The sequence below is a fragment of the Microtus oregoni genome, unplaced genomic scaffold (genome assembly GCF_018167655.1).
Source record: "Microtus oregoni isolate MIOR12 unplaced genomic scaffold, Mior012 000005F_ref0000423, whole genome shotgun sequence".
NCBI lineage: Eukaryota > Metazoa > Chordata > Mammalia > Rodentia > Cricetidae > Microtus > Microtus oregoni.
In genome coordinates this window covers 19850784-19876059 of record NW_024543064.1, presented here as the reverse complement: position 1 = coordinate 19876059, position 25276 = coordinate 19850784, and the positions used below count along the sequence as shown (strand labels likewise).

Genomic DNA, 25276 nt, shown 5'->3' with positions numbered 1-25276 from the left:
AGGGCAGCACCATGGTTCTAAGACACGTTTGGATCCAACCTCAGATTCCTAAAGTCCCCAGTTCCCAAGTTCAGGGTCCACTAAGGTTTTAAATCAACTGATTCCTTGATCATTAATTCATACTGGGAATTTGAAGGTCTTTGGTGAATTTGAGGCTGGGATAATGCTCTTTGTAACCCCAAAGATAGAGCTTCTGGAGCTCCCTTCAAAGGTAGTGCCTGAGTGTACAGTGGATGTGGGTCTTGGTCCCAGGATCAAGTTTGGGTAGATATAAGCATGGCTTCACAGACAGTGAGGCTCTCGGGAAAGCAAGCCTATCTAAGTTCAAGACGTCAACCTCCTATCTACCAGCATGAACATTACATCATGGGGCACCTACTGGTACTACACAGTGTCACCTCCCGACACCCCACCCCCGCCGCCCCGTGTCCTGACATCCTCTCATTCATCAGCTCCCTGCAGGGCGAGGGCCCTCTTCTTCCCTCTCCTTGGCGGGGCCACACATCTTAGGAGCGCCTGCCAGGGAGCAGTCCACAGTGTTTGGCCCGAATAGGGGCACAGGCTGTTCCGGAAGTGGACAGTGTCAGAGGTTCTAGCGGGAGAGCAGGGAGGGAGAGTCGCTGGGGAGCCGCATTGCCCCAGGGCCGAGGGTGGAGCTTTCCCAGTCGGGAAAGGGCTGGGCCCAGCCTACTTGTGAGGGCAGAACAGTGACTGCCAGCACTCCCTTGAGAAGTCTGGGTGTCGCATACTGCCGGTTGAATTCCCAGGATCCTTCTGTGACCTGCCTGTGAGCCGAGGATTACTGGGTACCCCAGATTCCCAGAACCCAGTCCTGTATTGCAGATCTGAAAGGACCGTGAAAGTTTGAGCAAAGATTTCTCTCTGGACTTCAGATTTCCGGAACGTGAGCACGTCCAGCCCATCTCCGGATCCCGGCTTGGATTCATATCCCCAGCCTCGAGCCCTGTCCCGGGTCCTCCGCGCCCGGCGCCCGAGCGCCCCCGCATGGCGGGTCCGTGTCCCGGGGCCGGGGTTCTAGAACGCGCAGGCAGCTGCTGGCAGGACCCTCTGGCGGAGGCGCTGAGCCGGGGCCGCTCGTCCCCCGCGGTTGCGGGTCGGGGCTACGCGCGGAGCCGGCCGCTCAGTGTGGTCTACGTGCTGACCCGGGAGCCCGGGCCCGAGGTGGAGCCCAGCGCGGGAACCGAGGCAGAGCCGCTGCCGCTGCGATGCCTGCGCGAGGCCTGTGCTCAGCTCCAGGGCACGCGGCCACCCCCGCAGCTGCGCAGCCTGCCTTTCGCGACGCTGGCTCTAGGTGACACCGCGGCGCTGGACTCCTTCTACAACGCCGGTGAGCCCCTGGGGGCGGGGCTTGATCTTGGGCGGGGCAAGGGGCGGGGCTCGGCGACCCCTGACGGGGCGGGCGTAGGTATCAGATCTACGGTGTCTATGGTAAGCTAAAACAGGATTTAAGACGGGGCTGTGATAACGACACGGGAATTTAGTGGATTATGGATGTGGCGGGACTCGAGACTGGATTTGGGAGTCCCAAAGGTTAGCGTGGTGCCGCGCAGGTGGGGCGGGGCAGGCGAGCTCTAGGGGCGGGGCTTAGGGAGGGGCAGAGCTGTGGTTCTCTGCGTAGGCCGGAGAACGCGTTAGGAGGATGATCTCACTTTGTTCTCTTCGTGAATCCTGAGAGGGTGCTTGGTCTAGGGCTAGGGGCTGTCTCCACAAGGTTGAAGCTGAGAAGTCCTAGCGTGATTACAACCAAGGATAGATCTAAAGAGGCGGGAAAGAAGCCGGGCGGTGGTGGCGCACGCCTTTAATCCCAGCACTCGGGAGGCAGAGGCAGGCGGATCTCTGTGAGTTCGAGACCAGCCTGGTCTACAAGAGCTAGTTCCAGGACAGGCTCCAAAACCACAGAGAAACCCTGTCTCGAAAAACCAAAAAAAAAAAAAAAAAAAAAAAGAGGCGGGAAAGGAAGTGCTGAGACAACCCATCCGGATTGGATACTAGGAGACTTGGGAGTCAAAAGAGAATGGGAGGGGCAGGAATGGGTCTGGGAGGGGGGCAGGGCTGCCAGAGGAGAGGTCAGAAGAAGGCACATTCCTCTCTTTTCCACCTACCCGGATGCTCCACCTCATCCCTATTTGTTCCTCCCAAAGTCAGGGAACCGTGTTTCCTGGATATCTGTGAAATCGGAGCTTTAAAATGAAGGCTGACGCAAGCACACCACAGATACAGACATGGACTCCTCCGTGTTGAGTCACACAATCCCTCCCTTGCAGACAGAAAGCTACACACGCACACATAAAAGCACAGAATTGTCTTCGCATATCCTGACTTCAAGGCTGGAGAGATGGCTCTGTGGTTAGGAGCACTTGCTGCTCTTCCAGAGGACCCGAGGTCCCTAATACACATGGGGTGACTCACAACCACCTGTACCTTTGTCTCCAAAGGATCTAATGCCCTCTCCTATCATCCACTCACACGGGCACACAAAAACATATATACATGAAATAAACCAGAGACAGACAGAGACTAGGTTGAGGAGTCGGAGGACTTCTGTTTACAAAGTTCCTGTCTCCTACATAATGTGGAAATGCCCAGCGGGAGCCCTGTTATATAGCTCATTTTGGGGGCTCAGTGGGATGAGAGTCCTTGGACAATCTTCCGTAACACCAGCAATACAAGAATTGTGAAAGCATTGGGAAGTTCTCCAGAGCAGAGCTGAACCTGGCAGGAGGTGCAGGCAGGGTAGTTGAAGTGGCATAGATCCCTGGGCTCCTTCTCCTGGAGCTGTGTCAGTTCTCAGACTGACAGACACCTCTGTCCACAGATGTGGCAGCACTGGGGGTGGGCATCTCCCTGGGCCTGGAGCTGTGCCTCAGCTCTCAGACTGACAAGACACCTCTGTCCACAGATGTGGTGGTGCTGGAGGTGAGCAGCTCCCTAGCGCAACCCTCCCTGTTCTACCACCTGGGCGTGCGGGAGAGCTTCAGCATGACCAACAATGTGCTCCTCTGTTCCCAGACTGAGCTCCCCGGCCTGCAGGCCCTGCGTGTAAGTGGCCAGATGGGTGGCAGGGACAGGTGTAGGGTCAGGCTGGGGTTCGGGCTTCCCAGAATGCCAGTGTCTGATTGTCTGCCTCCTGCAGGAGGATGTTTTCCAGAAGAACTCGGTGAGCAGAATTTACTGTTCATGCTATGTGTTTTAACCTTTGGCCGCCACTAATCCTCCCCGACTCTTTATTTACCTCTGACATCAGTGTGACCCTCTGCTCCATGTCGCCTCCTCTTGTAAAAATGTGACCATCACCCTTTTCTGCTATTCCTGTCTTCATTGGTACTAATCTCTGGTCACTCTCTAACTCTCTGCTGACCTGTGTGTGATATCCACTGATTGCTGCCTTCTTCCCACCAGGATTGTGTTGGCAGCTACACACTGATCCCTTACGTGGTGACAGCCACTGGCCGGGTGTTATGTGGTGATGCAGGCCTCCTGAGGGGCATAGCTGATGGGCTAGTGCAGGCTGGGGCGGGCACTGAAGCCCTGCTCACTCCCCTGGTGGGCCGTCTTGCCCGCCTGTTGGAGGCTACACCCACAGACTCTTGGTAATGGGGCTCACAAGGAGGGGGCACCAAGAAGAGGCTGATGAGGGTGAAGTGGGCTAGGGCTGAGGGACAGGCCCATCATTCTCTCTCCCTCCCTTCCCTGGCCTTGGGCATCAGCGGCTATTTCCGGGAGACCATTCGGCAGGATATCCGGCAGGCTCGGGAGCGGTTCAGTGGGCAGCAGCTGAGGCAGGAGCTGGCTCGCCTGCAGAGGAGGCTGGACAGCGTAGAGCTGCTGAGCCCTGATATCATCATGAATCTGTTGCTGTCTTACCGCGATGTACAGGTGTGTCACCGGCGTTCTGAAAGGCCATGGCTCAGGATGTAACTCTAGCACTCAAATGGTAGAATCAGGGAGAGCAGGAGTTTCGGGTCATCCTGTTTACAAGCAAATTTGAGGCCAGCCTGGGCTACAAGGGATCCTGTACCAAAACCTAAATAGGAAAGAGAGAGAGCAAGATCATTGTATAATAGGCATTTGTTGCCAGACAAATCCAAGTTCAACCCCTGGCTGTAAGTAAATTGCCAAAGCTCTCTGAGCCTCCATTTCCTTATTTGTTTTGGTATTATTTTTTTAAAAACATGGTCTCACTGTGTATCCCTGGCTGCCACGAAACTTGATATGTAGATCAGGCTAGCCTACATGGCCACCTGCTTCTGCCTCGTGAGTACTAGAATAAAGGCATGTGCTACCACACCTGACTTTATTATTTTTTTAAAGATGTATTTTATTTTTTAATTGTGTATATGAAAATTGAACTTGGTCCTTTGGAAGAGCAGCAAGCGCTCTTAGCTGCTGCCCAGCCATCTCTCCAGCCCTCATTTCCTTATTTCTTTCTTTTTGTTTGTTTGTGTTGTTTTGCTTTGTTTTTGAGGCAGGGTTTCTCTGTAGTTTTGGAGCCTATCTTGGAACTAGCTCTTGTAGACCAGGCTGGCCTCAAATTCACAGAGATCTGCCTGCCTCTGCCTCCCGAGTGCTGGGATTAAGGGCCTGCACCATCACTGTCCAGCCTCATTTTCTTATTTCTGAGGGATGATCCTGTCACTGCCTTAGAGGGCATTTGTGAGGTTAGAAATATCCAGCAGAGGATGTGCAGTGGGTTCTTGATGGGAGTTATGGGCTTGAATTTGCTTGGCCTAAGAGAGTTCTGCAGAGTCTTCAGGGTCTGGGGAGGAGAGTATCAGGAACTGGACAGGCTCAGTCTTGAGATTTTCCTCTGCCAAGAGTAGTTACACACACCTTTAATCCCAGCACTCGGGAGGGAGAGGCAGGCGGATCTTTATGATATTCAAAGCCAGCCTGGTCTATGGAGCAAGTTCTAGGACGGCCAGGGCTACACAGAGAAACCCTGTCTTGAAAAATGAAATCACCACCACCACCAACAACAACAATAAGGATTTTCCCCCTTGTCAAGGGCTCATGCTGGCAATGCCCGTTCCCTCCCGCAGGACTACTCAGCCATCATCGAGCTGGTGGAGACGCTGCAGGCCCTGCCCACCTGTGATGTGGCTGAGCAGCACAATGTCTGCTTCCACTACACATTTGCCCTCAACAGGTGAGTGGTGGGCCAAGGTTTGGGTCAGAGTCCCGGGGTCCCTGTGGCTTCTTCTCTGACGAGCAAGAACACTGGCATCCCCCTTGGTAGGGTCATAGCTGTCCAAGGTCCTACCCGTTAGAGCTATTTGTAACTAGAAAAAATCACTTCCACAAGGGGTCACTAACTCTAAAAATCAATGCCAGCCAGGATCAGTGTCATTTGGGGCTTATTAATATTAAGCCCCTAGAAAGGTCCCTCTGTTTATGGCCTAAGGGGTCGCTGGACTGGGTGGGTCAGAGCCAGCAGACATCAGATCTTCATCCGTTTTCCTCTGCCTTAGGAGGAACAGGCCTGGGGACCGAGAGAAAGCCCTGGGTGTGCTGTTGCCATTGGTGCAGCATGAGGGTCCCGTGGCACCCGATCTGTACTGCATGTGCGGTCGTGTCTACAAGGACATGTTCTTCAGCTCTGGCTTCCAAAATGCGAGGCACCTGGAGCAGGCCTATCACTGGTAACTCACACAAGAGAGTGGGTACAGGGCTTAGCCAGGAGGATGAGGGATGGGGCTGTGGGCATCCATCGAGCCCTGCATCCCGCGCCCAACCTGACTCCAGGTACCGCAAGGCTTTTGATGTGGAGCCCAGCTTGCACTCCGGCATCAATGCAGCGGTTCTCCTCATTGCGGCTGGCCAGCAGTTTGAAGACTCCGAGGAACTCCAGCTGATAGGTAAACCCTGCTGCTAGCCCACTGTACCCAGCAGGGTCCAGAGAGGGCAAGGAAAGAACCCTGGGCAACAAGAAGCACCGGTACATGGACTTTGTGATTGATCTGCTCGTAACCACGCTGGAGGCCTTGGGAGCCTTTGAATCCCATATTCTTCCCAAGCCCACACTTGTGTCTGTCAGACTGAATTCCACGTCCACTTGTACCCAAGCCCTCACCTGTGCTAGGACAAGATCTTGCCACGCCTACCTTTTGGCCCCTGTTTGCATTCATGTAAACTCAGTGTGACCCACACTTGGGACTTCCTCGCTCCTGTACCTACACTCACTGGAGCCCATACCGCCCCACCAGGCATGAAGCTGGGCTGCCTGCTAGCTCGCAAAGGCTGCGTGGCGAAGATGCAGTATTACTGGGATGTAGGATTCTACCTGGGAGCCCAGATCCTTGCCAATGACCCCATCCAGGTGGTGCTGGCTGCAGAGCAGCTGTACAAGCTCAATGCCCCCATATGGTAGGTGGCCCCTTCTTCCTTCCTGCTCCTGTGTCCATTGGCACCCCCCAGTCACAACCTCAACATGTTGATGCCACTGCCCATGGCACCCAATGCCCCTGTCCTGACTCCCCGCAGCCAGGCGGCACCTGGGCTGAGCTGAGGCCAAGGCTGTGTGTGCTCTCAGGTACTTGGTATCAGTGATGGAGACCTTCCTGCTGTATCAGCACTTCAGACCCATGCCAGAGCCCTCGGGAGGACCCCTGCTACGAGCCCACTTCTGGCTGCACTTCTTGCTACAGTGCTGCCAGCCTTTCAACGCAGCCTCTCCTCAGGTGGACCAGTGCCTGGTGAGGCCAGTGGGAGCCAGGGACCCAGGGAGCCAGGGATGAGGCATGTGGCTCCTGACAGATCTCTTCCCCCTACTGCTTGAAGGTTCTGCGGCTGGAGATTAACAAAGTCCTGCTGCCTGCCAGGCTCACGATTCAGGGGACAGACCCAGTGAGCGCAGTGACCCTAAGCCTTCTGGAGCCTGAGACTCAGGTGACGCCCCCCCCCTCGAGTCCTCTCACTGCTAAGCATTCCTTTCTCCTACCCCATCTAGTCCCAGCAACCCCCCCCACACACACCCCATATACACTTTTTCCTCTTGCAGGAGGATTCTTCCAGCTGGACCTTCCCAGTCCCCTCCATCTGTGGGATCAGGTGAGAGGCAGAACCCTCGGCAAGCCCCTGCCCCCGCCAAGCCTGACATTCACTGGCCTTTCTCCTTCCCTAGTGCCTCCAAGCTGGACCAGCGATGCTGCTTCCTCTATGCACTTCCTCCCGCCCAGGATGTCCAGTTGTGCTTCCCCAGCGTTGAGCGCTGCCAATGGTCCGCTCAGCCTTTTGGAGTTGGGGCTGGGATGCCCAGGGAACCGAAAGAAAGGAAGGGGGGGCAAAGTTGGCCTGGGGCTCTTGGGGGATGGTTCCTATCTAGATTGCCTTTTCCACTTGTTTGCCCTCTTCAGGTTCTGTGGCCTCATTCAGGTCCTGGTGATGAATCCAGATTCCTCAGCACCCACTGAGGAGGCAGAGGGTGCGAGGGAGGTGCTGGAGGTGAGGCTGTGGAACTGGGGGGTTGGAGGAGAAGCCAAGAGTGAGGGGCCCAGTTGAGCTGAGCTGGGTCCTTACCCTCTGTGCCCTTCAGTTTGATTACGAGTACTTGGAAACCGGTGAGCGGCTGGTGCTGGGCAAAGGCACGTACGGGGTGGTGTACGCTGGCCGCGACAGGCACACGAGGGTGAGAATCGCCATCAAGGAGATTCCAGAGCGGGATAGCAGGTGTGCTGCCTTGGTTCACGCAGGTCCCAGGGCTCTGGAGGGTGGGCATGGGCAGGTCAGGTGTGTGTGTGGGGGGGGGGGAGACATGAGAACTGAGCGGCTGTAGGCATGGAACCATGGCTGGGAATGTGGCCCCTACAGTGAGTGGGGCAGATGGGAGAGGCCTGTGGGCGGGGTAATGTAAGGGTAGAAAGCTGATTCTGGGAGCATGGTCTCATGGTACAGGGCTGTGGGGGATTATCTCTGCTCACATCTTGCTCATTGCCCTCTCCCCTACATTCCCAGGTTTTCCCAGCCCCTGCATGAAGAGATCGCTCTTCACAAACGACTGCGCCATAAGAATATAGTGCGCTATCTGGGTTCGGCCAGCCAGGGCGGCTACCTCAAGATCTTCATGGAGGAAGTGCCTGGAGGTACCAGTCCTGCGTGGGAGGGGAGTGAAACCTGAGGTGTGGGGCATGGGAATGGAGTCAGACAGGGGTGGCAAACCCTAGGGGGGAAATGAACTCTAGCGTGGGTGTGTGTCACCTAGAATTACCTGGCAGAGTGGGTTTGGGGATAGGAGTCTGGGTCATGGGAATGGATGCGCCTGGCCCTGGAGCAGAGGGACATTGAGGGGAGTAAGCGGGTGTAAATTATAATCATGAATTGTATCTGCCCAGGCAGCCTGTCCTCCTTGCTTAGGTCAGTGTGGGGACCCCTAAAGGACAACGAGAGTACTATTAGTTTCTACACACGTCAGATCCTGCAGGGACTCAGCTACCTTCATGAGAACCGCATCGTGCACCGGGACATCAAGGTCAGTCCTGTAGCTGGTCCATTCGGCCTGCCGGGTGTGGGGGAGACATTGTGCCTGTCCGAGGCTGGCAGTTTGGAATGAGAGAGCCCACCTTTGCAAGGGTGGGGGACCTAGCAGAGAGGTCTCTTGAAGGAGGAAAAGTCATGTCTGAAGCCAGAGCAGACAGCAGCAACAAGTAGGGCATATACATGGGACAGCTGGGGGAGGATTCGATAGAGGCTGGCTCAGGATGTAATATCCAGGAGATTCAGGTCTCAGGATGCGGGGGGGGGGGTGTCTAGTTCATCTCAGGGGCCAATCCCAGTGTCCACTTCCATCAGGGGGACAATGTATTGATCAACACCTTCAGTGGACTACTTAAGATTTCTGACTTTGGCACCTCCAAGCGGCTGGCAGGCATCACGCCCTGCACAGAGACTTTCACAGGTGGGTGGTGAACTCTCGGAAACTTCTGGGGAATGGAGTTTCTTCTGGGCAGAGTGGTGAATTTTGGAATCTGGGGGCAGGTGACTAGATCCAGGGGGAGGTGGTAAACGCTAGACTCCGAGGTTGGACAACTGATGAAAATGAGTTTGTCACCTCAGATAGATGTAAGGCAAAGGGGGGTGGGTAGAGTTTGGGGGGAAGACAGTGAGATATGTACAAGCTGTGGATGACGGAGTCTTTGATCTCCGTGCAGCCTCACTTAAAAATGGAAACTTGGCGGGTGACGGAGCCTAGGAAGATGATGAAACTCATGTTAGGAACCTGATGCCCACTATTTGAGATGATGGGTTCACCTTGGGGGCAGGTGGCCAGCGGATGATGGGCGGCATTGAAGCCTGGGTTGCCATTGTTCTGATTCCTTTTCTAGGGACCCTGCAGTATATGGCCCCGGAAATCATTGACCAGGGTCCGCGAGGATATGGAAAGGCCGCTGACATCTGGTCTCTGGGCTGCACTGTGATTGAGATGGCCACAGGTCGACCACCTTTCCACGAACTAGGGAGCCCGCAGGCTGCTATGTTTCAGGTGAGTTCCTCTGGGGTGTAGCCTCTGGAGGGTGGGTGGAGCCAGATAAACACATCTAATCTTGGCTTTATCCGGTCTGTCCCACCTCCACAGGTGGGCATGTACAAGGTACACCCTCCAGTGCCCAGTTCCCTGTCAGCTGAGGCCCAAGCCTTCCTCCTCCGAACTTTTGAACCAGATCCCTGCCTCCGAGCCAGTGCCCAAGAGCTGTTGGGCGACCCCTTCCTGCAGCCAGGGAAGAGGAGCTGCAGCCCCGGCTCTCCTCGTCCTACTCCCCAGCCCCCAGGTGCTTTGAGGGTGGAGAAAGTGAACACAGCGGAGCTGAGGGCAGAGGCGCTGAGCTGGTGGGAAGACTGATTGATGGCTTGTTCCTCCCTCAGGCACCCCTTCCACTGACTCCAGTCCTTCAGCTGACTCAGCCACCCAGTCTCAGACATTCCCGAGACCCCAAGCACCCTCTCAGCACCCACTCAGTCCGCCAAAGCGCTGCCTTAGTTATGGGGACACTAGCCAGCTCCGGTGAGTGCCTAGGGTCCTGGAGTGGGTTTCTTTCATTTGGTTTTGCCTTTCTATTCATTTCTTCCAGAAAAGGCCTCTCTGAGTCCCGAACACCCTGACCCCTTACAAGAACAGCATCTGTTTCCTCCTGCACTTCCCCAGATGTGTGTTGCCTTCACTCTGCCCATCCCCGTGAAGTAGGCATAAAAGCAAAAGAGCCAGGATTCAAACCCTGCAGCAGAGGCGGCTGCGTGGCGTTGTCCACCCTTCATCTAATGCTCATCCTTTTGCCCAGTGTGCCTGAGGAACCCGCAGCCGAGGAACCCGCCTCCCCCGAGGAGAGTTCGGGGCTGAATCTGCTGCACCAGGAGAGCAAGCGCCGGGCCATGCTGGCCGCGGTGCTGGAACAGGAGCTGTCCACACTAGCAGAGAATCTACTGGAGCAGGAACAGGTGGGCGGCCCGCCCCAGCGCCCCCTGGTGGTCAGGCTGGGCTAAGGACTGATGGCCCACCAGCAAGCTTCTAGCTTCACTGCGGATGGTAACACCCACGGACGGCCCCTCTCTTCTCAGGATTCTCGACTCAGCAGGAATCACGTGGAACAGCTGCTCCGCTGCCTCGGGGCACAAATCCACACGCCTAACCGCCGGCAGCTGGCCCAAGAGCTGCGGGCCCTGCAAGCTCAGCTGCGGGCCCAGGGCCTGGGGCCTGCCCTTCTGAATGGGCCGCTCTTCGCATTTCCAGAAGCGGTGAGGAAGCTTCCTCGCAGTTAGGGCTGTGCAATAACAGGTCATGAGCTCCCTGCAAGGACTTGATGTTCTAGAATTCTATGACTTCAGGGAAGAAGCACGTCTCTCCAGTCCTGGTCTCCCAGTCCCGCCCTTGACCCCAAGTCCTCCCACCTTTCTGTCCCAGACTTTCTAGGGCTTGGCAACCCAAACCCCACCTCTGTTTGCGGTTCAGACTGTGTCAGCCGCGCCCTCCCTCCCTCCCTCCCCAGGTGAAACAGATCCTCCGCAGACGCCAGATCCGCCCACACTGGATGTTCGTGTTGGACTCGCTACTCAGCCGTGCCGTACGGGCGGCGCTGGCGGTGCTGGACGCGGGTAGGCGGGGTTGGAGCCCGCCAGCCGGACGGAGGGGGTGTGGCTATGGCGGGTGTGGCTCCGGGAGGCGTGGCGACCATAAAGTTGGGTGGTTGGCGGCTCAGTTCCGTGAGGCGGGAAGGACCCTGATTTGCACTGTTTGGTCACTACCCACTTCCAACTCCCGGGCCCTCTGAGTCCTAAACGGGCGTCGCGCCCACCTTGAGTTCAGCCCACTCGAATTGGCAGAGGTGGAGAAGAAAGCGGTCTCACCGAAGTCAGAGGAGTGGAGTAAAGCAGAGTCCCCACAGAAACCGCAGGAGAGCCAGCAGCTACAGACCCAGCTCCCGCCAGAGCAGGGACCTCCGCCACTGACCGTTCAGCTCGGCCTCTTGCGCGCTGAGACTGACAGGTGAAGCCTCTTGGAATCACCTCAACCTGCACAGGCTTCAACCCGCAGGTTATTCCATTCTCCCCGCTCGCCCCTCTGCCCTCCCACAGGCTTCGAGATGTGCTGGCTGAGAAAGAACGGGAGTGCCAGGCCCTGATGCACCAGGCCCTACATGGGCTGCATGCAGAGACCAGGGCTTATGCCCTGGCTTCAGAGCCCCCAGGTGAGCAGACTTGCCTGGGGAATGGGGAGTGCAGGGCTACTTCTAGCAGGGGAAACCTTTGGACTCATTGCCTGACTGTTTGACAGCCACTCTCTCCAAGGACCAGAGCCTGGTGCAGTGGCTGCAGGAACTGAGTGTAGACCCAGTCACTATCCAAACGGTAAGCAAGCACGTGCTGCTGTCCCTGACCCTGTCTTTGACCCCCACCTTCCATGCTGGGCAAGCTCTTAGTATGCTTCTCTCATCAGACGGATGGGGAAACTGAGGCGGCAAGGGGGAAGAAACCTGCCTGAGAATTTTAGTAGGAAGAAGCAAGAACCTGAGTTTCTGGCTGTATCTCTTTGTAACTTTTTTTTTTGTAACCTTTCCCTGTCTCTGTTGGTTCACAACCAGCTCCTGAGCCATAGCTTCACCCTTCAGACCTTGCTCACCTGTGCCACACAAGATGATCTCGTCTACACCCGAATCAGGTACATCTTGAGTCCTCCGGGGATGAACCACACACACACACACACACACACACACAGAGAGAGAGAGAGAGCTGTGAGCCTGCCTTGATTTCTCCCTGCAAACCACAGTCCCCTGTTCATAGTGGTTCCTAAAGAGAGCACAGGGCTTCTTCTGGCTGAATTACATTGACCCTTGCTGTCCCCAGAGGAGGGATGGTGTACCGAATTTGGAGAGCCATCTTGGCACAGCGAGCAGGAGCCACACCAGTTACCCCTGGACCCCGGGAGGCTGAATGATGGCATCAATGGGACACAGCTGCCGTGAATGAATGAACAGAGAAGACACAAACACTTCGGACACACCTGTCCCCACACCCAGGAGCAACTGCAGGCCCCAGGCCCTAACCTAGTGGGCTGGACTAACTAGGGAGGCGCCCAAGGACACTCCACACAATCAAAGACTATTAAACACAGCACTTGTTACCACGTTCGTCTTGGCAGCTTCGGAAGAGTGGGGGCGGGGGTGTCCAAGGAGCAGTTCCCTGAGGTCTCCATCTGAGTGACCCTTTTTCATTCCCTGGGCTCTTTCATGCTAACGCCTTACCACTCAGACCTCATCCCTTGCTCGGTAGGCGGTGGCTCCATGGACAGACTTTATTGACTCCAGCATGGGTAAACTTTGGTGGGGTACACAGAGGGGTTTAACAGGGCTATGCCCTGGGGACTAGGTTGGTTCTGAGGGGCAGAAGGCCATCCACCCACTCACATGGACGCTCCAGGAGTGTCTGCCACAGCTGCTTTTCCTCAGGTGTGGAATCCATCCAGGGCACTTGGAGCCCATAGCTGCTGCCTGGAGATGGGTGGGCCAGAGTGAAGGGTGCTGTCCCTTTGGACACCTCAGGTTCCCCCAAAAAAGTTTCTTGTTCCAGATTATGCTCTCTACCCAGTCACCCCCAGTTCTTTGAAGACAGTTTTAAAAAAAGGGAAGTGAAGCCAGGTGTGCTGGTCCCGGTACTTGAGAGGCAGTGGCAGGCAGATCTGAGTTTGAAACCAGCCTGGCTTACAAAGTGAGTTCCAGGACAGCCAGGCTATTGTGCGCACACGCGCACACACACACACACACGGAAAAGGAAGTGTGTTCAAGGCCACCCCCTGGAGCCCACGTCTCCAAGTTTGACTCCCCTCCAGGCCCTGCTCTGCTCACCTGTACCAAGGCTGAGGCGTGTGCCCCCCAGCTGGCGACTGGCCAGGGCCCCGTGGTCCCACAGGGAGAGCTCAGCACAGGCTTGGCGTAGGTCGGCAGGCCCGAAGCCATCATAAACCATGGTGTGGTTGAACACAGGGCTGAGGCTTCGCCGAATCACTCTCGTGCGTTGCCGGCTGGCCCGACTGTCGTCAGGTAGCACTGAGCTGGGACAGGTAAGAAATGAGGGCTGGTATTGAGGGACCCACCCCTTAACACTCCCTAGCTAAGCCAGCCAGTGACCATGGCCTGTCCTTTCATATGTCCGTGTTCCCCTGGCCCCTGCCTGAGACCAGCCCTCCAGCCCTCTCTGCTTGGGAACGTTTACACCAGTCCTCTCTTGGTGGTCGCTTTTGAAACTGATAACTACTGTTCCCGGGATCCCAGAGAGAAGTCTCTGAAATGCAATTCTGCTTTTTCCTGGCCCAATGACCTCCAGTTTTCCCTGCCCACCCCCTTGAGTTTCCAAAGCCTCTGAACCATTCTGCAGAATGTTCCTCGGATGTGCGGTAACAGAAAACCCAAACGGGAACCCAGAGTCAGACTGACCTGCCTCCACTTTACTTCTTGAGGGTAAGGTACCCAGAAATGCTTAGAGGTTCTCCAAAGCCTACTTTGAAAACCACAGGGCTGGTGTAACTCAGTGGTAGAACACTACTTGGGGTGCCTCTGAAGCATTTTGGTCCCCAACACAGTGAAAGACAACCACAGTCACCGTTCAGTGAATTACAAATTCAGGACCAAGCTCCGAGGCTTGTCCTTCCAAGATTTCCAAGAAGGGGCCCTTGTGGCCTTCTGGGCGTGGTAAGTGCTATGGGTACACAGCCTCCGCAGAATGGAGCCTGTACCGGCTGGTTCTCTGTCAGCCTTCCTGACACTGTGACCCTCTAATGCAGTTCCTCATGTGGTGGTGACCCCCCAACCAGAAAATTATTTTGTTGCTGCATCATAACTGTAATTTTGATACTGTTGTGAATCATAATGTAAATATCAGATATTGTGACCCTCAAAGGCGTTGTGATCCACAGGTTGAGAACCACTGGGCTAGAGCCCTCTGAGAGGAAGGAATCCCAATTAAGAAAACGCCTTCGTGCCAGGCAGTGGTGGCACAGTCCTTTAATCCCAGCACTCAGGAGAAGAAACAGGTATAGCTCTGTGAGTTCAAGGCCAGCCTGGTCTACAAATTGAGTTTCAGGACAGCCAGAGCTGTTATACAGAGAAACCCTGTCTCAAAAAATAGCAAGACAAAAATATGCCTCCATAAGATTGGCTGTGGGCAGCCGGGCGATGGTGGCGCATGCCTTTAATCCCAGCACTTGGGAGGCAGAGGCAGGCGGATCTCTGTGAGTTCAAGGCCAGCCTGGTCTAGAAGAGCTAGTTCCACGACAGGAACCAAAAGCTACGGAGAAACCCTGTCTCGAAAATAAAAAAAAAAAAAAAAAAAGACAGGGTTCAGGGTCTTACTCTGTCATCTTGGCTGACCAGGCTATCCTGGAGCTTACAGAGATGCACCTGCCTCTGGCTCCCAAGTGCTGGAATTAAAAACACATGCCACCATGCCTCGCCTAAACCTTTAAGACAGGGTCTTATATAACCTGTGCAGCCATGGATGACCTTGAACCTGACCCCTCTGCCTCCAACCCTAGTTTATGTAGTTTGTAGGGAGCCAAGCCAGGACCTCATGCACCCCACCAGCTGTCGCAGGGCCCCAACCCTTTGCCCAGCTGATCACTTCCAACTGATCTGGGTTGGAAGGACAGGTTGGTCAGAGGTTGGGAGCAGAAGGAAGGCACTGAATGACATAATCACGCTGCCTCTCACCATTGTATGTAAGTGTCCAGGGATCCTGGCCGCAGTGGCACGAGGCCCTGAGCTTCCTTTACCCAGAAGTGTAGCTCCCCACTCAGAGGCTGTCCTCCTCCTGTGGGGACACTCCAGTTCAGACCACCACCTCATGGAACAGGTCTCTCACATCCCAGGGGCCTGTCCAGCTTGGCCTCTCACTTACCCTCTGAGCCTGCAGGGATGTACTTGAGGGAGAGAGAGAGCAGTCCACGGCTGGGAAGCTCGTCTGGAGATGGGGGAACCTGAAAAAGCGGGAGGTGGGCCTTTCAGTGGTGAAACAGGCCAGGGGGTAGTGTCTCCAGAGGCAGCTGGGACATGGTGGTTGAGAGAAGAGTATTGGGGACAGGGCTCCGCTGAGGACGATGGGCAACACTCTCTTGTTGGCATCCTGGCTGGCAAGCCTTGCCTAAGGGTAACAACCAGTTTGAGGCCCAGCGAGGCTCTGTGGAACCTTCTGCAGGTGCTTGGTGGTCCGTGGGGTAAAGGAGGGACATCTGTGTTCGATTGCACACCAGCCCTTACCCGGGGCTGTAGGGGGAGCCAGGTAGCCTCAGAGTCCCAGTTCCACGTGTCTAGGGGTACTTCGACCTCTCCCAGAAAGATGTTGCGACCCAGACTTTCGCGGTGCCACACGGACAGCTTCAGTACGCGTCCTGGGAGATCAGCCTGCTGGACGGAGTGCTAGGGACAGGAGGTGAGTTTCAGTGGAGCGCGCTGGAGGCCCCTGGCATAGCTGTGGCATGCCTGTTGACCGGAGCTGGTCTCCCCACGCTCCTTGCGAAGATGGAATCCTGATTCTAGGTTAACTAGGGTCTCATTACCACAACCCAGCACAAATTGCCAGGCTTTGGATTGTGCTAACCAGCAGAGGCCGGGTCATTTTGTCATTCCCCTCACAGAACAAGGCCCAGAGCCACCAGTGAGATTAACTGAGTGGACCCTGCCACTCACGCCGCCACAAAGGGCAACCAGATTTTTTCAGGGGGCGAGAAGGGGATGACAACACCCTTGTCGCCTCACCCGCAGAGTCTCGTTGAAGATGGGGTTCAGATTCCGTTTCTTCACCGACGTCTTGCGCTTGTTCTGCTTATCTGGGAGGAGGTAGGTTTTCACGTAGCTGGATGAGGGAGGTGAAGGCTGGAGGTAAAAAGGGGGCCCTTCCAGAACCATCATCCGGCTCTGGGGGCTTCCCCAATCACCATCCAGAACACAGCGCTCCGCGTAGAGGCCTGGTGCTAATCAATTAACAGGTATCCAATTTAGCATGCCTCCCAATTACACTTCCGTGCCCATTTTGAAGAGGAGGAAACTGAGGCTGAGGCAAGTTGAGTGGCAGGCTGGGTCTAGGAGTGCCCTCGCCCCCTCCCCCAAACCTCCTGCAGCCCATATGTAGGGTAGTCACTCACGGATCTGAGCGGCGACGTCTGGCGGCGGCCAATCCCTGACACTGAATCACCTGTACTCGCAGCTCGGCAGCGCCAGGCTCGTAGCGCAGTGCGAAGTGCACCGAACCCCGCACCTGCACGGTGCCAGCCTCAGGTTCCCCCGACAGACTCATCAGGCTGCCGCTCAGCTGCAGGCGGGGCGGGGTGGGAGGTCAGGGTCCCAGGCAGGCTTCCCACCGCAGGACTTGCCTGGGCACCCCGCCCAGCCCCTCCCTAGTCCTTCACCGTGGAGGAATTGAGGCTGGACACAGAGGAGCTGCTGCTGAGCATGCGGTTGAGCGAAGGGCCGAGTCCTGGGGCCTCTTCCCCATTCTCCTGGATCTCGGAGGTCGTCTTGATCTGGAGAAGGGAGAAGTGATAGGGGCATCCTCTACTTCCCCGGACTGTGCAGGGGGCACCAACAGGTCTCATCCCCGGGGCAGACACACTCTCGGTCTGGAATCCGTTCCCGGTCTTGAGAACAGCCGAACTGGCTACTCCCGCCTACCTGGGCTGCAGACGGCCAGGACTCCTGCTCCGCCCTCGGCTCAGGATCCAGCGCTGGGTCCGTCTCTGCCACCTGCACACCCCCTTGGTCGGGGGCTGGTGGGGCACAAGCTACTGAGAGAGCCCCTCTCCTGTGTGTGTCGCTAAGCAAACCTGGAGGGACTTGTTAAGAACTCTAGTCTCCTGTCAGCTTCAGGCCCGAGAGGTGACCTGGGGCTCCCCATTGCGGGTGGGAGGGCAGGGAGAAGAGGAAGGTGAACATGGTAGTGGGGGGGGGGTCACTAAACACTGCCTCTGATCGCCTCAATATCTTCTGCTCCCCAGCTCACCCTCCCACTCACCTTCCTGAGCCTGGGGTTCCTCCTCATGATCTGAAGTCTTTGAGGCTACATATGGTGAGGGAAAATCAGGTCCCTGAGGAAAGCAAAGGGTAGAGCTCATGATGGGGGTTAATGAGGAAGGGGTCAAGGGTTATGCTGGGGTCAGAGGTCAGAGACTCCAGCCAGCTCACCTCAGTGTTGGAGTAGGGCTGCCCTCAGGGCAGGGCTGGCTACCAGCTGCAGGACCAGTCAGGCCTGTACTTCACACCCTGGCATCCCAGGCCTGTCCCTCCTGATGTGCCAGCCTGACTCCTAGGTTCAGTTGGTGGGGCGGTAACATCTGAGTCCCTGGCCTCAGCCTCACCTGCTTTAACCCAACCCCATTTTTTTTTTTTTTTTTTTTTTTTTTTTGGTAGTAGGCTGGCTTCGCGCCTCATGTGTGGTTGAGGATGAGCTTGAACTCCCGTTCCTCCTGTTTCTATCTTCTGAGTGCCAAGATACAGGCCTCCATGCCTGGTTTATGTGGTGCTGGGGTTTTTTTAGTTTTTGTTTTTGTTTTTTTTTTTTTGGTTTTTCGAGTGCTGGGATTAAAGGCGTGTGCCACCACCACCCGGCCGGTTTTTTAGTTTTTTGAAACAGGATTTCTCTGTAGCTTTGGAGCCTGTCCTGGAACTAGCTCTTGTAGACCAGGCTGGCCTCGAACTCAGAGATCTGCCTGTCTCTGCCTCCCGAGTGCTGGGATTAAAGGCATTCACCACCACTGAGGCCTTATTCTTTATAGCTGGCTTTACAGTTGCCTTAGAGGCTTAGTCCAGGCCACAGGTTGATCAAGGTGGTGAAGCCCTGAGCACAGAAGAGAGCTGCCCAAATCCCCAGATTCCCAGTAATGGGGGTTCCTCCCCTAGCATGTATCCCCATTTGGAAGCACAATGTGCTTGTTATTGGCTTATTCAGGCACTGGGTACTCACTTGGGTCTCGCTGTGCCTCTCTGGAGCAGCCATCTCTATGGAGACCCTAGAAGGAGGGAGCCGGGTTTTTCAGGGCTGGGCAACTCTGGCAGCCCCCTCTCCTCTCTATGCCTCCTCCTCACCTTGGCTCTGGCTCTTCCTCTGCAGTGTCTATCCCAGCAGCCTCTGCCTCACCATCACTTCCCAGAGTCTGGTCTCCTGGGTTCAGGAGAGAAACTCTATGAGCCTCCATTCTCCGGATGCCCCATCATGGCTATGGCCCACGGGAGATGCCCATTCACCTCCTATAGCCCGCAGAGGGCAGGGCTACTCAGACACTCAGTGGGGGACGGGGCAGGACTAGAACCCAGAGCCCAGCCCTGCCCATTTACAGTCTGCACCCTTGGCTTCCAAAGCTTCCCCTCCCTCCTCACCCCTGGAGGTCTTCTTCCTGCGGATGGAGGCCCTGACAAGGTCAGACCCAAAATGGGCATGCTGATGCCGCTGGGAGCGTGCTTCTTGGAACCAGTCCCCCGTCAGGATCTTCAGCTGCCCGGGGTCTGCCAGCGAGGCTCGGAGCTTGCTAGAAGATAGTGGAGAACACGGCTGTCTCTACTCACCTAACCAGCCTTCCTGACACCTACTCTGGACCAGGGACAGGGGCTCAACAGCAACACACATGACCCTTGTCCTGGAGCCGCTCAGGCTACTGAGGGGACGGAATCCAGACTAGAAAGTTCAGTGATGGAGGTAAGAGGACCTTCTGTGGGAACCCAGGAAGGCTTCCTGGAGGAGCTGATCTGTGAATTATTTCTTTTTTTTTCTTTTCTTTTCTTTTCTTTTTTTTTTTTTTTCGAGACAGGGTTTCTCTGTGGTTTTGGAGTCTGTCCTGGAACTAGCTCTTGTAGACCAGGCTGGTCTCGAACCTGTGAATTATTTCTTAAAGGCTAAGTTGGAATTCTCTAAGGTTTAGAAGCATAATAATCATTATTCATGAAGTGGTTATTGCAGGCCATGCCTGGTAGTTTATTTATAACACATGTATGTATAATGTATGTATGGTGTGCATGCATGTGTGTGTCCTCCCATGTATGTGGTCACATGCGTGTGTGTTTGCATGTGGAGGTCAATAACTGAAGTTGGCCCATCCTTCTGTAATATATATGTATATATATAGAGAGAGGGGGGGGAGGGGCAAGGTTTCTCACTTGCATAGAGCTCACTGATTTATCGAGCCTAGCCAGACAGCTTGCTCCAGGAATTCCCCATCATTATTGCCCAAGTACTGGGACTATGGGTGGGCCACCATACTGCCCTGGCATTTACATGGGTGCTGGAGCTCTGAGCTCCTTCTCGCGGCTATGCAGTGAGCGCTTTACCCATGGAGCCATCTCCATGGACCCTTTGCTCTGTTTTAGCTGAGAATGGTGAGGTTCAAGGTCAAGGCAGCGGCCCCAGTTTACACAGCTGCCCCAACAGTGTTTGTCACCCTTACAGTCCCCGGCCTCTGCTGCTCTTCTGGGGGGGAAGGAGCATCTTAGGTTTGGAAGAGTACTCGGATTTAGGAGCACTGCATGGCTAGAACAGGTTTATGGATATCTGGGTGGGGCTTATAGGGGAATGGATGAGATGGGGAGCTGACAGGGACCAATCAGGGTGACTTGTAGACTCACTTAGAGGCTCTGACGCTATGTTCTGAGGCTGGGGAGGGGCCAGCAGAGTATTAAGGACAGGTGATGTCTGTCCAAGTGTCCTGTCCCAAGGTGGAAAGCCCAGAGACAGGGGGACTTGAGGGAGGACCTGGTACAAGTTTGGAGTTGGCCAAGGTCAGTGGAAACCAGGGAGTTAAGCCAAGAACCACCCAGACCCAACATGCAGCCTCCAAGGACCCTGAATCCCTTCCTTCTGACTGGTGGCTGTCCTGTCTCACCTGACCCGTCCCTCCTCCAGTTGGCGTAGGCGGGCATCTCGTTTGAGGACATCAGTGATGGCCTCCTGCTCCTCCTCTGTCAGGAAGCTGAGGTCCAGCAATCCCTCAGTGTCCGGTTCTGGCCCATATGCCATGGGGAGGGAGGGCAGGGCCCAAAGCCTCTCCTGAGATGTGTGGCCTCTCTGGGGCATCAGCTGGGGTTGTGCCCCAGCTGGGCATATGTAGCTTCCTGGGGATAGACCAAGGGTCATTATCTTCTCAGATACACAGCGCCTCCTGGAGTCCGTGGCCTGTTCTCTCCCAAGCACACACACAAGTTATAGAGCAATCAAAGGAAGGCCAGCCAGGTCAAGGTGAGGTGGAGCGTGGGGGGGTATGCACTTAAAGAAGGCTACAAGGGCACAGAGCCCATGTGCACATTCCCCTAAGAACACACAGAGAACTGCAAGCCAGTGCACACTGACGCGTGTACCCGCTGTTCTAATCACAGTTGTATGGGCACTAGGATACCTGGACAAAGACAGGTAACCTACACACGTTCCCGATGACGGGACTGTGCACACAACACAAGAGACCTGAACCCAAGAGCTGTGCACAGTAAATCTTTTTTTAAAATTGTTTTGAAGATGTATTTATTATGTACACAGTGTCTGTCTGCATGTATGTTTACTGGCCAGAAGAAGGCACCAGATCTCGGTTGTGAGCCACCATGTGGGTGCTGGGAATTTAACTCAGTCAGTGTTCTTAACCTCTGAGCCATCTCTCCAGCCCGCACAGTAAATCTTAAATCTGCACACAATATGTCCACACAAATGAGACAACTACTCACAAACAGATCCCTGCATATTCACAGATCTTGCCAGCTTTTCTCTCACACATACACACACACACACACACTCTCTCTCTCTCTCTCTCTCTCTCTCTCTCTCTCTCTCTCTCTCTGCCCATTTAACCCAGCTGTGAACAGGAAGTCAGTACTTTGCACACGACATAACCTGATTGTTAGTGAAATGCGCAAATATACCTGCACAAGCACGCAAATGCACACCCAGCCTTCTCCACTGCTCACGCTTAAGCCCCTATCCAGGGAGCCTCCCAACCCAGCTTGCCTCTGCCTTCGCCTCCCTCCACCCTGCCCTGGCCCATTTGGCCTTCCTGTCTGAGGCAACCTCCTCCCCAACCTCACCCCCAACTTCCTCGCCCCCCCCCCCCCCCGCAAGGTAACCACAGCACCCAGTTCCACTGAGGCCACCCACCCTGGGACTCCCCGACAACAGCACTACCCTCTTGCTTGGAGGAGATTCTGAGCCCCTCTGATTACAGGGGCTCCCCAACCCCCAAAGTTGGCTGGAGGCCCCAGGTGGCAAAACAACTCATGCCCAGGCACCACAGCCACTCCGGAAGGAAAACATTGCCAGCTGAGAGGGGCGTGTGGACGTGGCAAGGGCCCAGCACTCAGTAGTGGCCCTGGCCTGGCCTCACCAGGCAGTCTCTCCTCTCCTTCCCACCTCTTCCATGCCAGGCCTTCAGGTGGAGTTGAAGTGGGAGCAGGGAAGCTCAGAGGCAGGTCCTGGCTTGTGCCTGTCTCCTCCTGCCCCTGTCCCCTCCCAGCTGAGTCAGTGACCAAGCCTAGCAAGCAGGTGTCCTCTCCTACCCTGCTTTCCCGGGGGGGCGGGGGTTCTGCACATCCGCATCTGTGTAGCCCTGGGCAGATGCCTGTGCGCTGCCAGTGACTGCTTCCCAGAATGGCTGTGCTGGAGGTGCCAGCTCGGAGGGCGGCTTGGGACTCTTCTGTGGCATGGTGTATGAGCATTGCTGTGTTGTGCTCAACTGCTGCATTAGCAGGGTGGACATATGTGCAGGTCAGGCGATGGGATAGCATCCTAGCCTAAGCGCTGTGTGGTTGCACCATACTGTATGTCACCAAGGAGTGTTGACGCTACGTGCAGTGACTTTCTGGGAGATAGTGCCGTGTGGGTGTGCGCATTTCTTCCTGTGTGGTTGGCCAGCCCAGGCTGTGTTGTGGTGTGTACCCTACTGCCCTGGGGACCACCAGATGTGTCTGTGTGTGAAAGCGGAGGAACATTTGGCAGAACTGGGCCTGGCCTTGTTTTGCAAGTCTGCTCAGTCTGGGCTGTGGGCCTCCAAGTCCAGGTTTTCTCTACCTCAAATTCTTTCTCTTTCCGAGGCAGATCAAGCTCCTGGTGCTCCCCACCCTCTCACCCCATAGTGACACCATGGGACAGACCCTTTGGTGACAGAAAGTATGTCAATCTGCCTGGGCAGGCCAGAGTCATAAACTTGCTAGTACTTCCCCCACCCAAAGCTCCCAAGGTGCCAGAGTACGCTCAGGACACCAGGTGGCAGTGCCTGTCCCTTAGACCACTGGCAGGAGAGGTGTATTACCTGGAGGGGTCCAGAAGGGAGGGCAACTTCGAAGGCAACTCCAGCTCTCCAGGAAGGAGTTTCAGAGCCCAGAAGAGCAGTGGGTAGACAAGGCTGACTTGCCCAGCTGCAGCTGCCCCAGCCCTGAGGAGGTGGAGGAGGAGGAGACACCTCAGCAGGGCCTGGTGCAAAACCGGGCCTGGACTGCAGCTCCCCAGGTGCACTGGGACACCCACAGCAGCTGTCAGAGCAGCCAGGGCCAGTTTTGCAGGTCCCTGTGGCTGTGGTAGGGGCCCAGCATTTCCCCTGTACCCAAAGGATGCCACACCTGCAGGGCTGGCTCAGGGACTTGGCTGGTCCATTTGTGGAATGGGTAGCAGACTCTCTCTGCCACAGAGGGCCAATAGAAAACTGCTTTGAGAGCAAAGTTAGAAAGTTTTCTTTTCTTTTTTTTTTAAGATTTATTTATTTATTATCTGTACAGCATTCCTTCCATGTGTGCCCGCATGCCAGAAGGGGGCTCCAGGTCTCCTTATAGATGGCTGTGAGCCACCATGTGGTTGCTGGGAATTGAACTCGGGACCTCTGGAAGAACAGTCAGCGCTCTTAACCACTGAGCCATCTCTCCAGCCCAGAAAGTTTTCTAAGAGCTTCAGTAATGGGAGGATTACAGAGGAGTGGCCACTATGGAGTTGCCCCCAGGCAACCTTGATAGAGTCCGTATGGCCTTGAGCAAGTTTCTTAACCCCCCTTGGGCAATAATTTCTTTCTATGCAAACTGGAGTGGGACCCAAGAAGCACAAGTGCCTGGTACAGCTGGCACACAGGTGTCTGGTACATACAGCTGGTACACAGGTGCCTGGTACAGTTGGTACGCTACACGGGTGTCTGGTACAGTTGGTACGCTACACGGGTGTCTGGTACAGTTGGTACGCTACACGGGTGTCTGGTATAGCTGGTACACAGGTGTCTGGTACATACAGCTGGTACATAGGTATCTGGTACAGATGGCATGTCATAGATGCCAGGCGTCCTCTCTCTAACAGACCAATGCCCATGGCCATTTTAGCACCTCTGACCATCCACATTCACAGAACAGCCATTTGTCTCCTCTCCCCTTGGGGCTCCTCCTATTTGAAGGGCCCTGGATTCCCAAAGCCAGCTGAGGAGCCCACATTCTCACCATCAAGTACCACATCTTGCTTAGGAGAACCTGTTTTGGGACCATGATCTGTGACTATTCACATTCTGGTCTTAGGTACTAGAGGCCACCTCTATCCTTTTATTTGTGTATAAATGCTTTGACTACATATAGATATGTAAAACATGAGTGCTTGGTGTACAAGGGAGCCAGAAGAGGGTGTCAGGCTCTGGAATTGGAGTTATAGATGGTTGTGAGCCACCATGTAAATGTTTGGGATCCCAGTTCCTCTGGAAGAGCAACAGGTGCTTCCCCCACTTCCACTCCCTCCGCCGACCCTTTTTGAGACCTGTTTTTTCTGCATAGTCCTGTTCTGGAATTCACTCTGTAGACTAGGCTGGCTTCAAACTCAGAGGATTGCCTGCCTCTGCCTCCCGAGTGCTGGGATTAAAGGTGTACACCACCACCTTACCTTTGGCCCCCTTTTTTTTTTGTTTGTTTGTTTTTGGTTTTTCGAGGCAGGGTTTCTCTGTGGTTTTGGAGCCTGTCCTGGAACTAGCTCTTGTAGACCAGGCTGGTCTCGAACTCAGAGATCCGCCTGCCTCTGCCTCCCAAGTGCTGGGATTAAAGGCGTGCGCCACCACCGCCCGGCGCTTTGGCCCCCTTTTAAAAAATCATTTTTTGTAAAATCTTTTATCTTCAAGCATACCACGGTGCCCATGTGGATGGAAGAGGGCTTTGCAGAAGCCCAACCTCTCCTTCCACCTTTACGTGGGTTCTAGAAACTGGACTCAGGTCTTGGCTGAACGTGCTCTTACTCTCTGAGCCGTGTTTCTGGCCCTCAAGTTTGCTGGTTTTTAACTGTTTTTGTGTGTGGGTGTCTTGTCTGCATGTGTCTGTGCACTAGATGTGTGCCTGTGGAGAACAGAAGAGGGCACTGGACCCCTTGAGCTGGGGTTAGATGTGAGGCACCACATCTGGAATCTGAACCTCTGGAAGGGCAACCATTCCTCCAGCCCCACACTCTTTGGTTTATTTCTGTTTTGGTTTTCTGATGGTTGTGAGCCACCATCCTCTGACAGGGCAGCCAGGGCTCTTAACCTCCGAGCTGTCACTCACCCTCTGACTTGTTCTTGTCGGTCTTATTTTCAGTTTCTTTTTCCTTATCTAAGTTGGTTAATAATCATTCTTAGGTTTCACCACTATTGAGTAAACCCCTAGATTCATGTACAGGGATGGAGGGAGTCAGCAAAAGCATGCATTTACACAGGCGCCTTCCACTGGTGTCCCCTGTGGAAGTGGTCAGTGGTCACCTGCACCATTGTTTCCCCCACTGGAAGTGACAACAGCAGGCTCCTTCCTCAAGGATGCTTCTCTGGCCCTCCTCCCAC

The 25276-nt window shown here is 55.1% G+C and overlaps 2 protein-coding genes across 5 annotated transcripts; one reads left to right on the top strand and one right to left on the bottom strand.

Moving 5' to 3' along the window:
- Positions 1-713: 713 nt before the first annotated feature.
- Map3k6 (mitogen-activated protein kinase kinase kinase 6) lies at positions 714-12633 on the top strand. Of its 3 annotated transcripts, none has more exons than XM_041651725.1 (30): positions 714-1348; positions 2921-2937; positions 3031-3060; positions 3155-3178; positions 3421-3611; positions 3729-3897; positions 5061-5167; positions 5490-5660; positions 5764-5876; positions 6225-6384; positions 6551-6713; positions 6799-6906; positions 7019-7068; positions 7142-7237; positions 7374-7461; positions 7553-7686; positions 7972-8099; positions 8349-8485; positions 8806-8911; positions 9339-9496; positions 9590-9782; positions 9877-10015; positions 10290-10446; positions 10567-10743; positions 10995-11100; positions 11329-11491; positions 11581-11693; positions 11780-11853; positions 12087-12163; positions 12349-12633. In XM_041651725.1, exons 1-30 carry the CDS (start codon positions 1006-1008, stop codon positions 12437-12439), a joined length of 3783 nt encoding a protein of 1260 aa, XP_041507659.1. In that variant the 5' UTR covers positions 714-1005; the 3' UTR covers positions 12440-12633. The 3 variants fall into 3 exon arrangements, with proteins under 3 accessions (XP_041507659.1, XP_041507658.1, XP_041507657.1); XM_041651723.1 differs by having other exon boundaries at positions 728-787; positions 894-1348; positions 2921-3060; XM_041651724.1 differs by lacking the exon at positions 3155-3178 and having other exon boundaries at positions 2921-3060.
- An 82-nt stretch (positions 12634-12715) lies between these two features.
- Positions 12716-22877, bottom strand: Sytl1 (synaptotagmin like 1). Of its 2 annotated transcripts, none has more exons than XM_041651726.1 (15): positions 22766-22877; positions 20360-20588; positions 18864-19012; positions 18573-18648; positions 18451-18496; positions 17503-17575; positions 17163-17272; positions 16901-17014; positions 16637-16803; positions 16251-16347; positions 15753-15911; positions 15394-15472; positions 15207-15306; positions 13347-13552; positions 12716-12992 (listed from the first exon to the last, which is right to left on the bottom strand). In XM_041651726.1, exons 2-15 carry the CDS (start codon positions 20548-20550, stop codon positions 12853-12855), a joined length of 1707 nt encoding a protein of 568 aa, XP_041507660.1. In that variant the 5' UTR covers positions 20551-20588; positions 22766-22877; the 3' UTR covers positions 12716-12852. The 2 variants fall into 2 exon arrangements, with proteins under 2 accessions (XP_041507660.1, XP_041507661.1); XM_041651727.1 differs by having other exon boundaries at positions 17163-17257.
- Positions 22878-25276: the final 2399 nt, after the last annotated feature.

Coding starts and splice junctions, on each gene's coding strand:
- Map3k6 (XM_041651723.1), top strand. CDS start 1,006: ATGGCGGGTCCGTGTCCCGGGGCCGGGGTTCTAGAACGCGCAGGCAGC. Junction 9,783..9,876: donor TCCTACTCCCCAGCCCCCAG/GTGCTTTGAGGG, acceptor TTCCTCCCTCAG/GCACCCCTTCCACTGACTCC. Junction 10,016..10,289: donor GGGGACACTAGCCAGCTCCG/GTGAGTGCCTAG, acceptor CCTTTTGCCCAG/TGTGCCTGAGGAACCCGCAG.
- Sytl1 (XM_041651726.1), bottom strand. CDS start 20,550: ATGCCCCAGAGAGGCCACACATCTCAGGAGAGGCTTTGGGCCCTGCCC. Junction 18,649..18,863: donor CAGGAAGAAGACCTCCAGGG/GTGAGGAGGGAG, acceptor TCCTGAACCCAG/GAGACCAGACTCTGGGAAGT. Junction 16,804..16,900: donor CCAGCCTCAATTCCTCCACG/GTGAAGGACTAG, acceptor CCCCGCCTGCAG/CTGAGCGGCAGCCTGATGAG.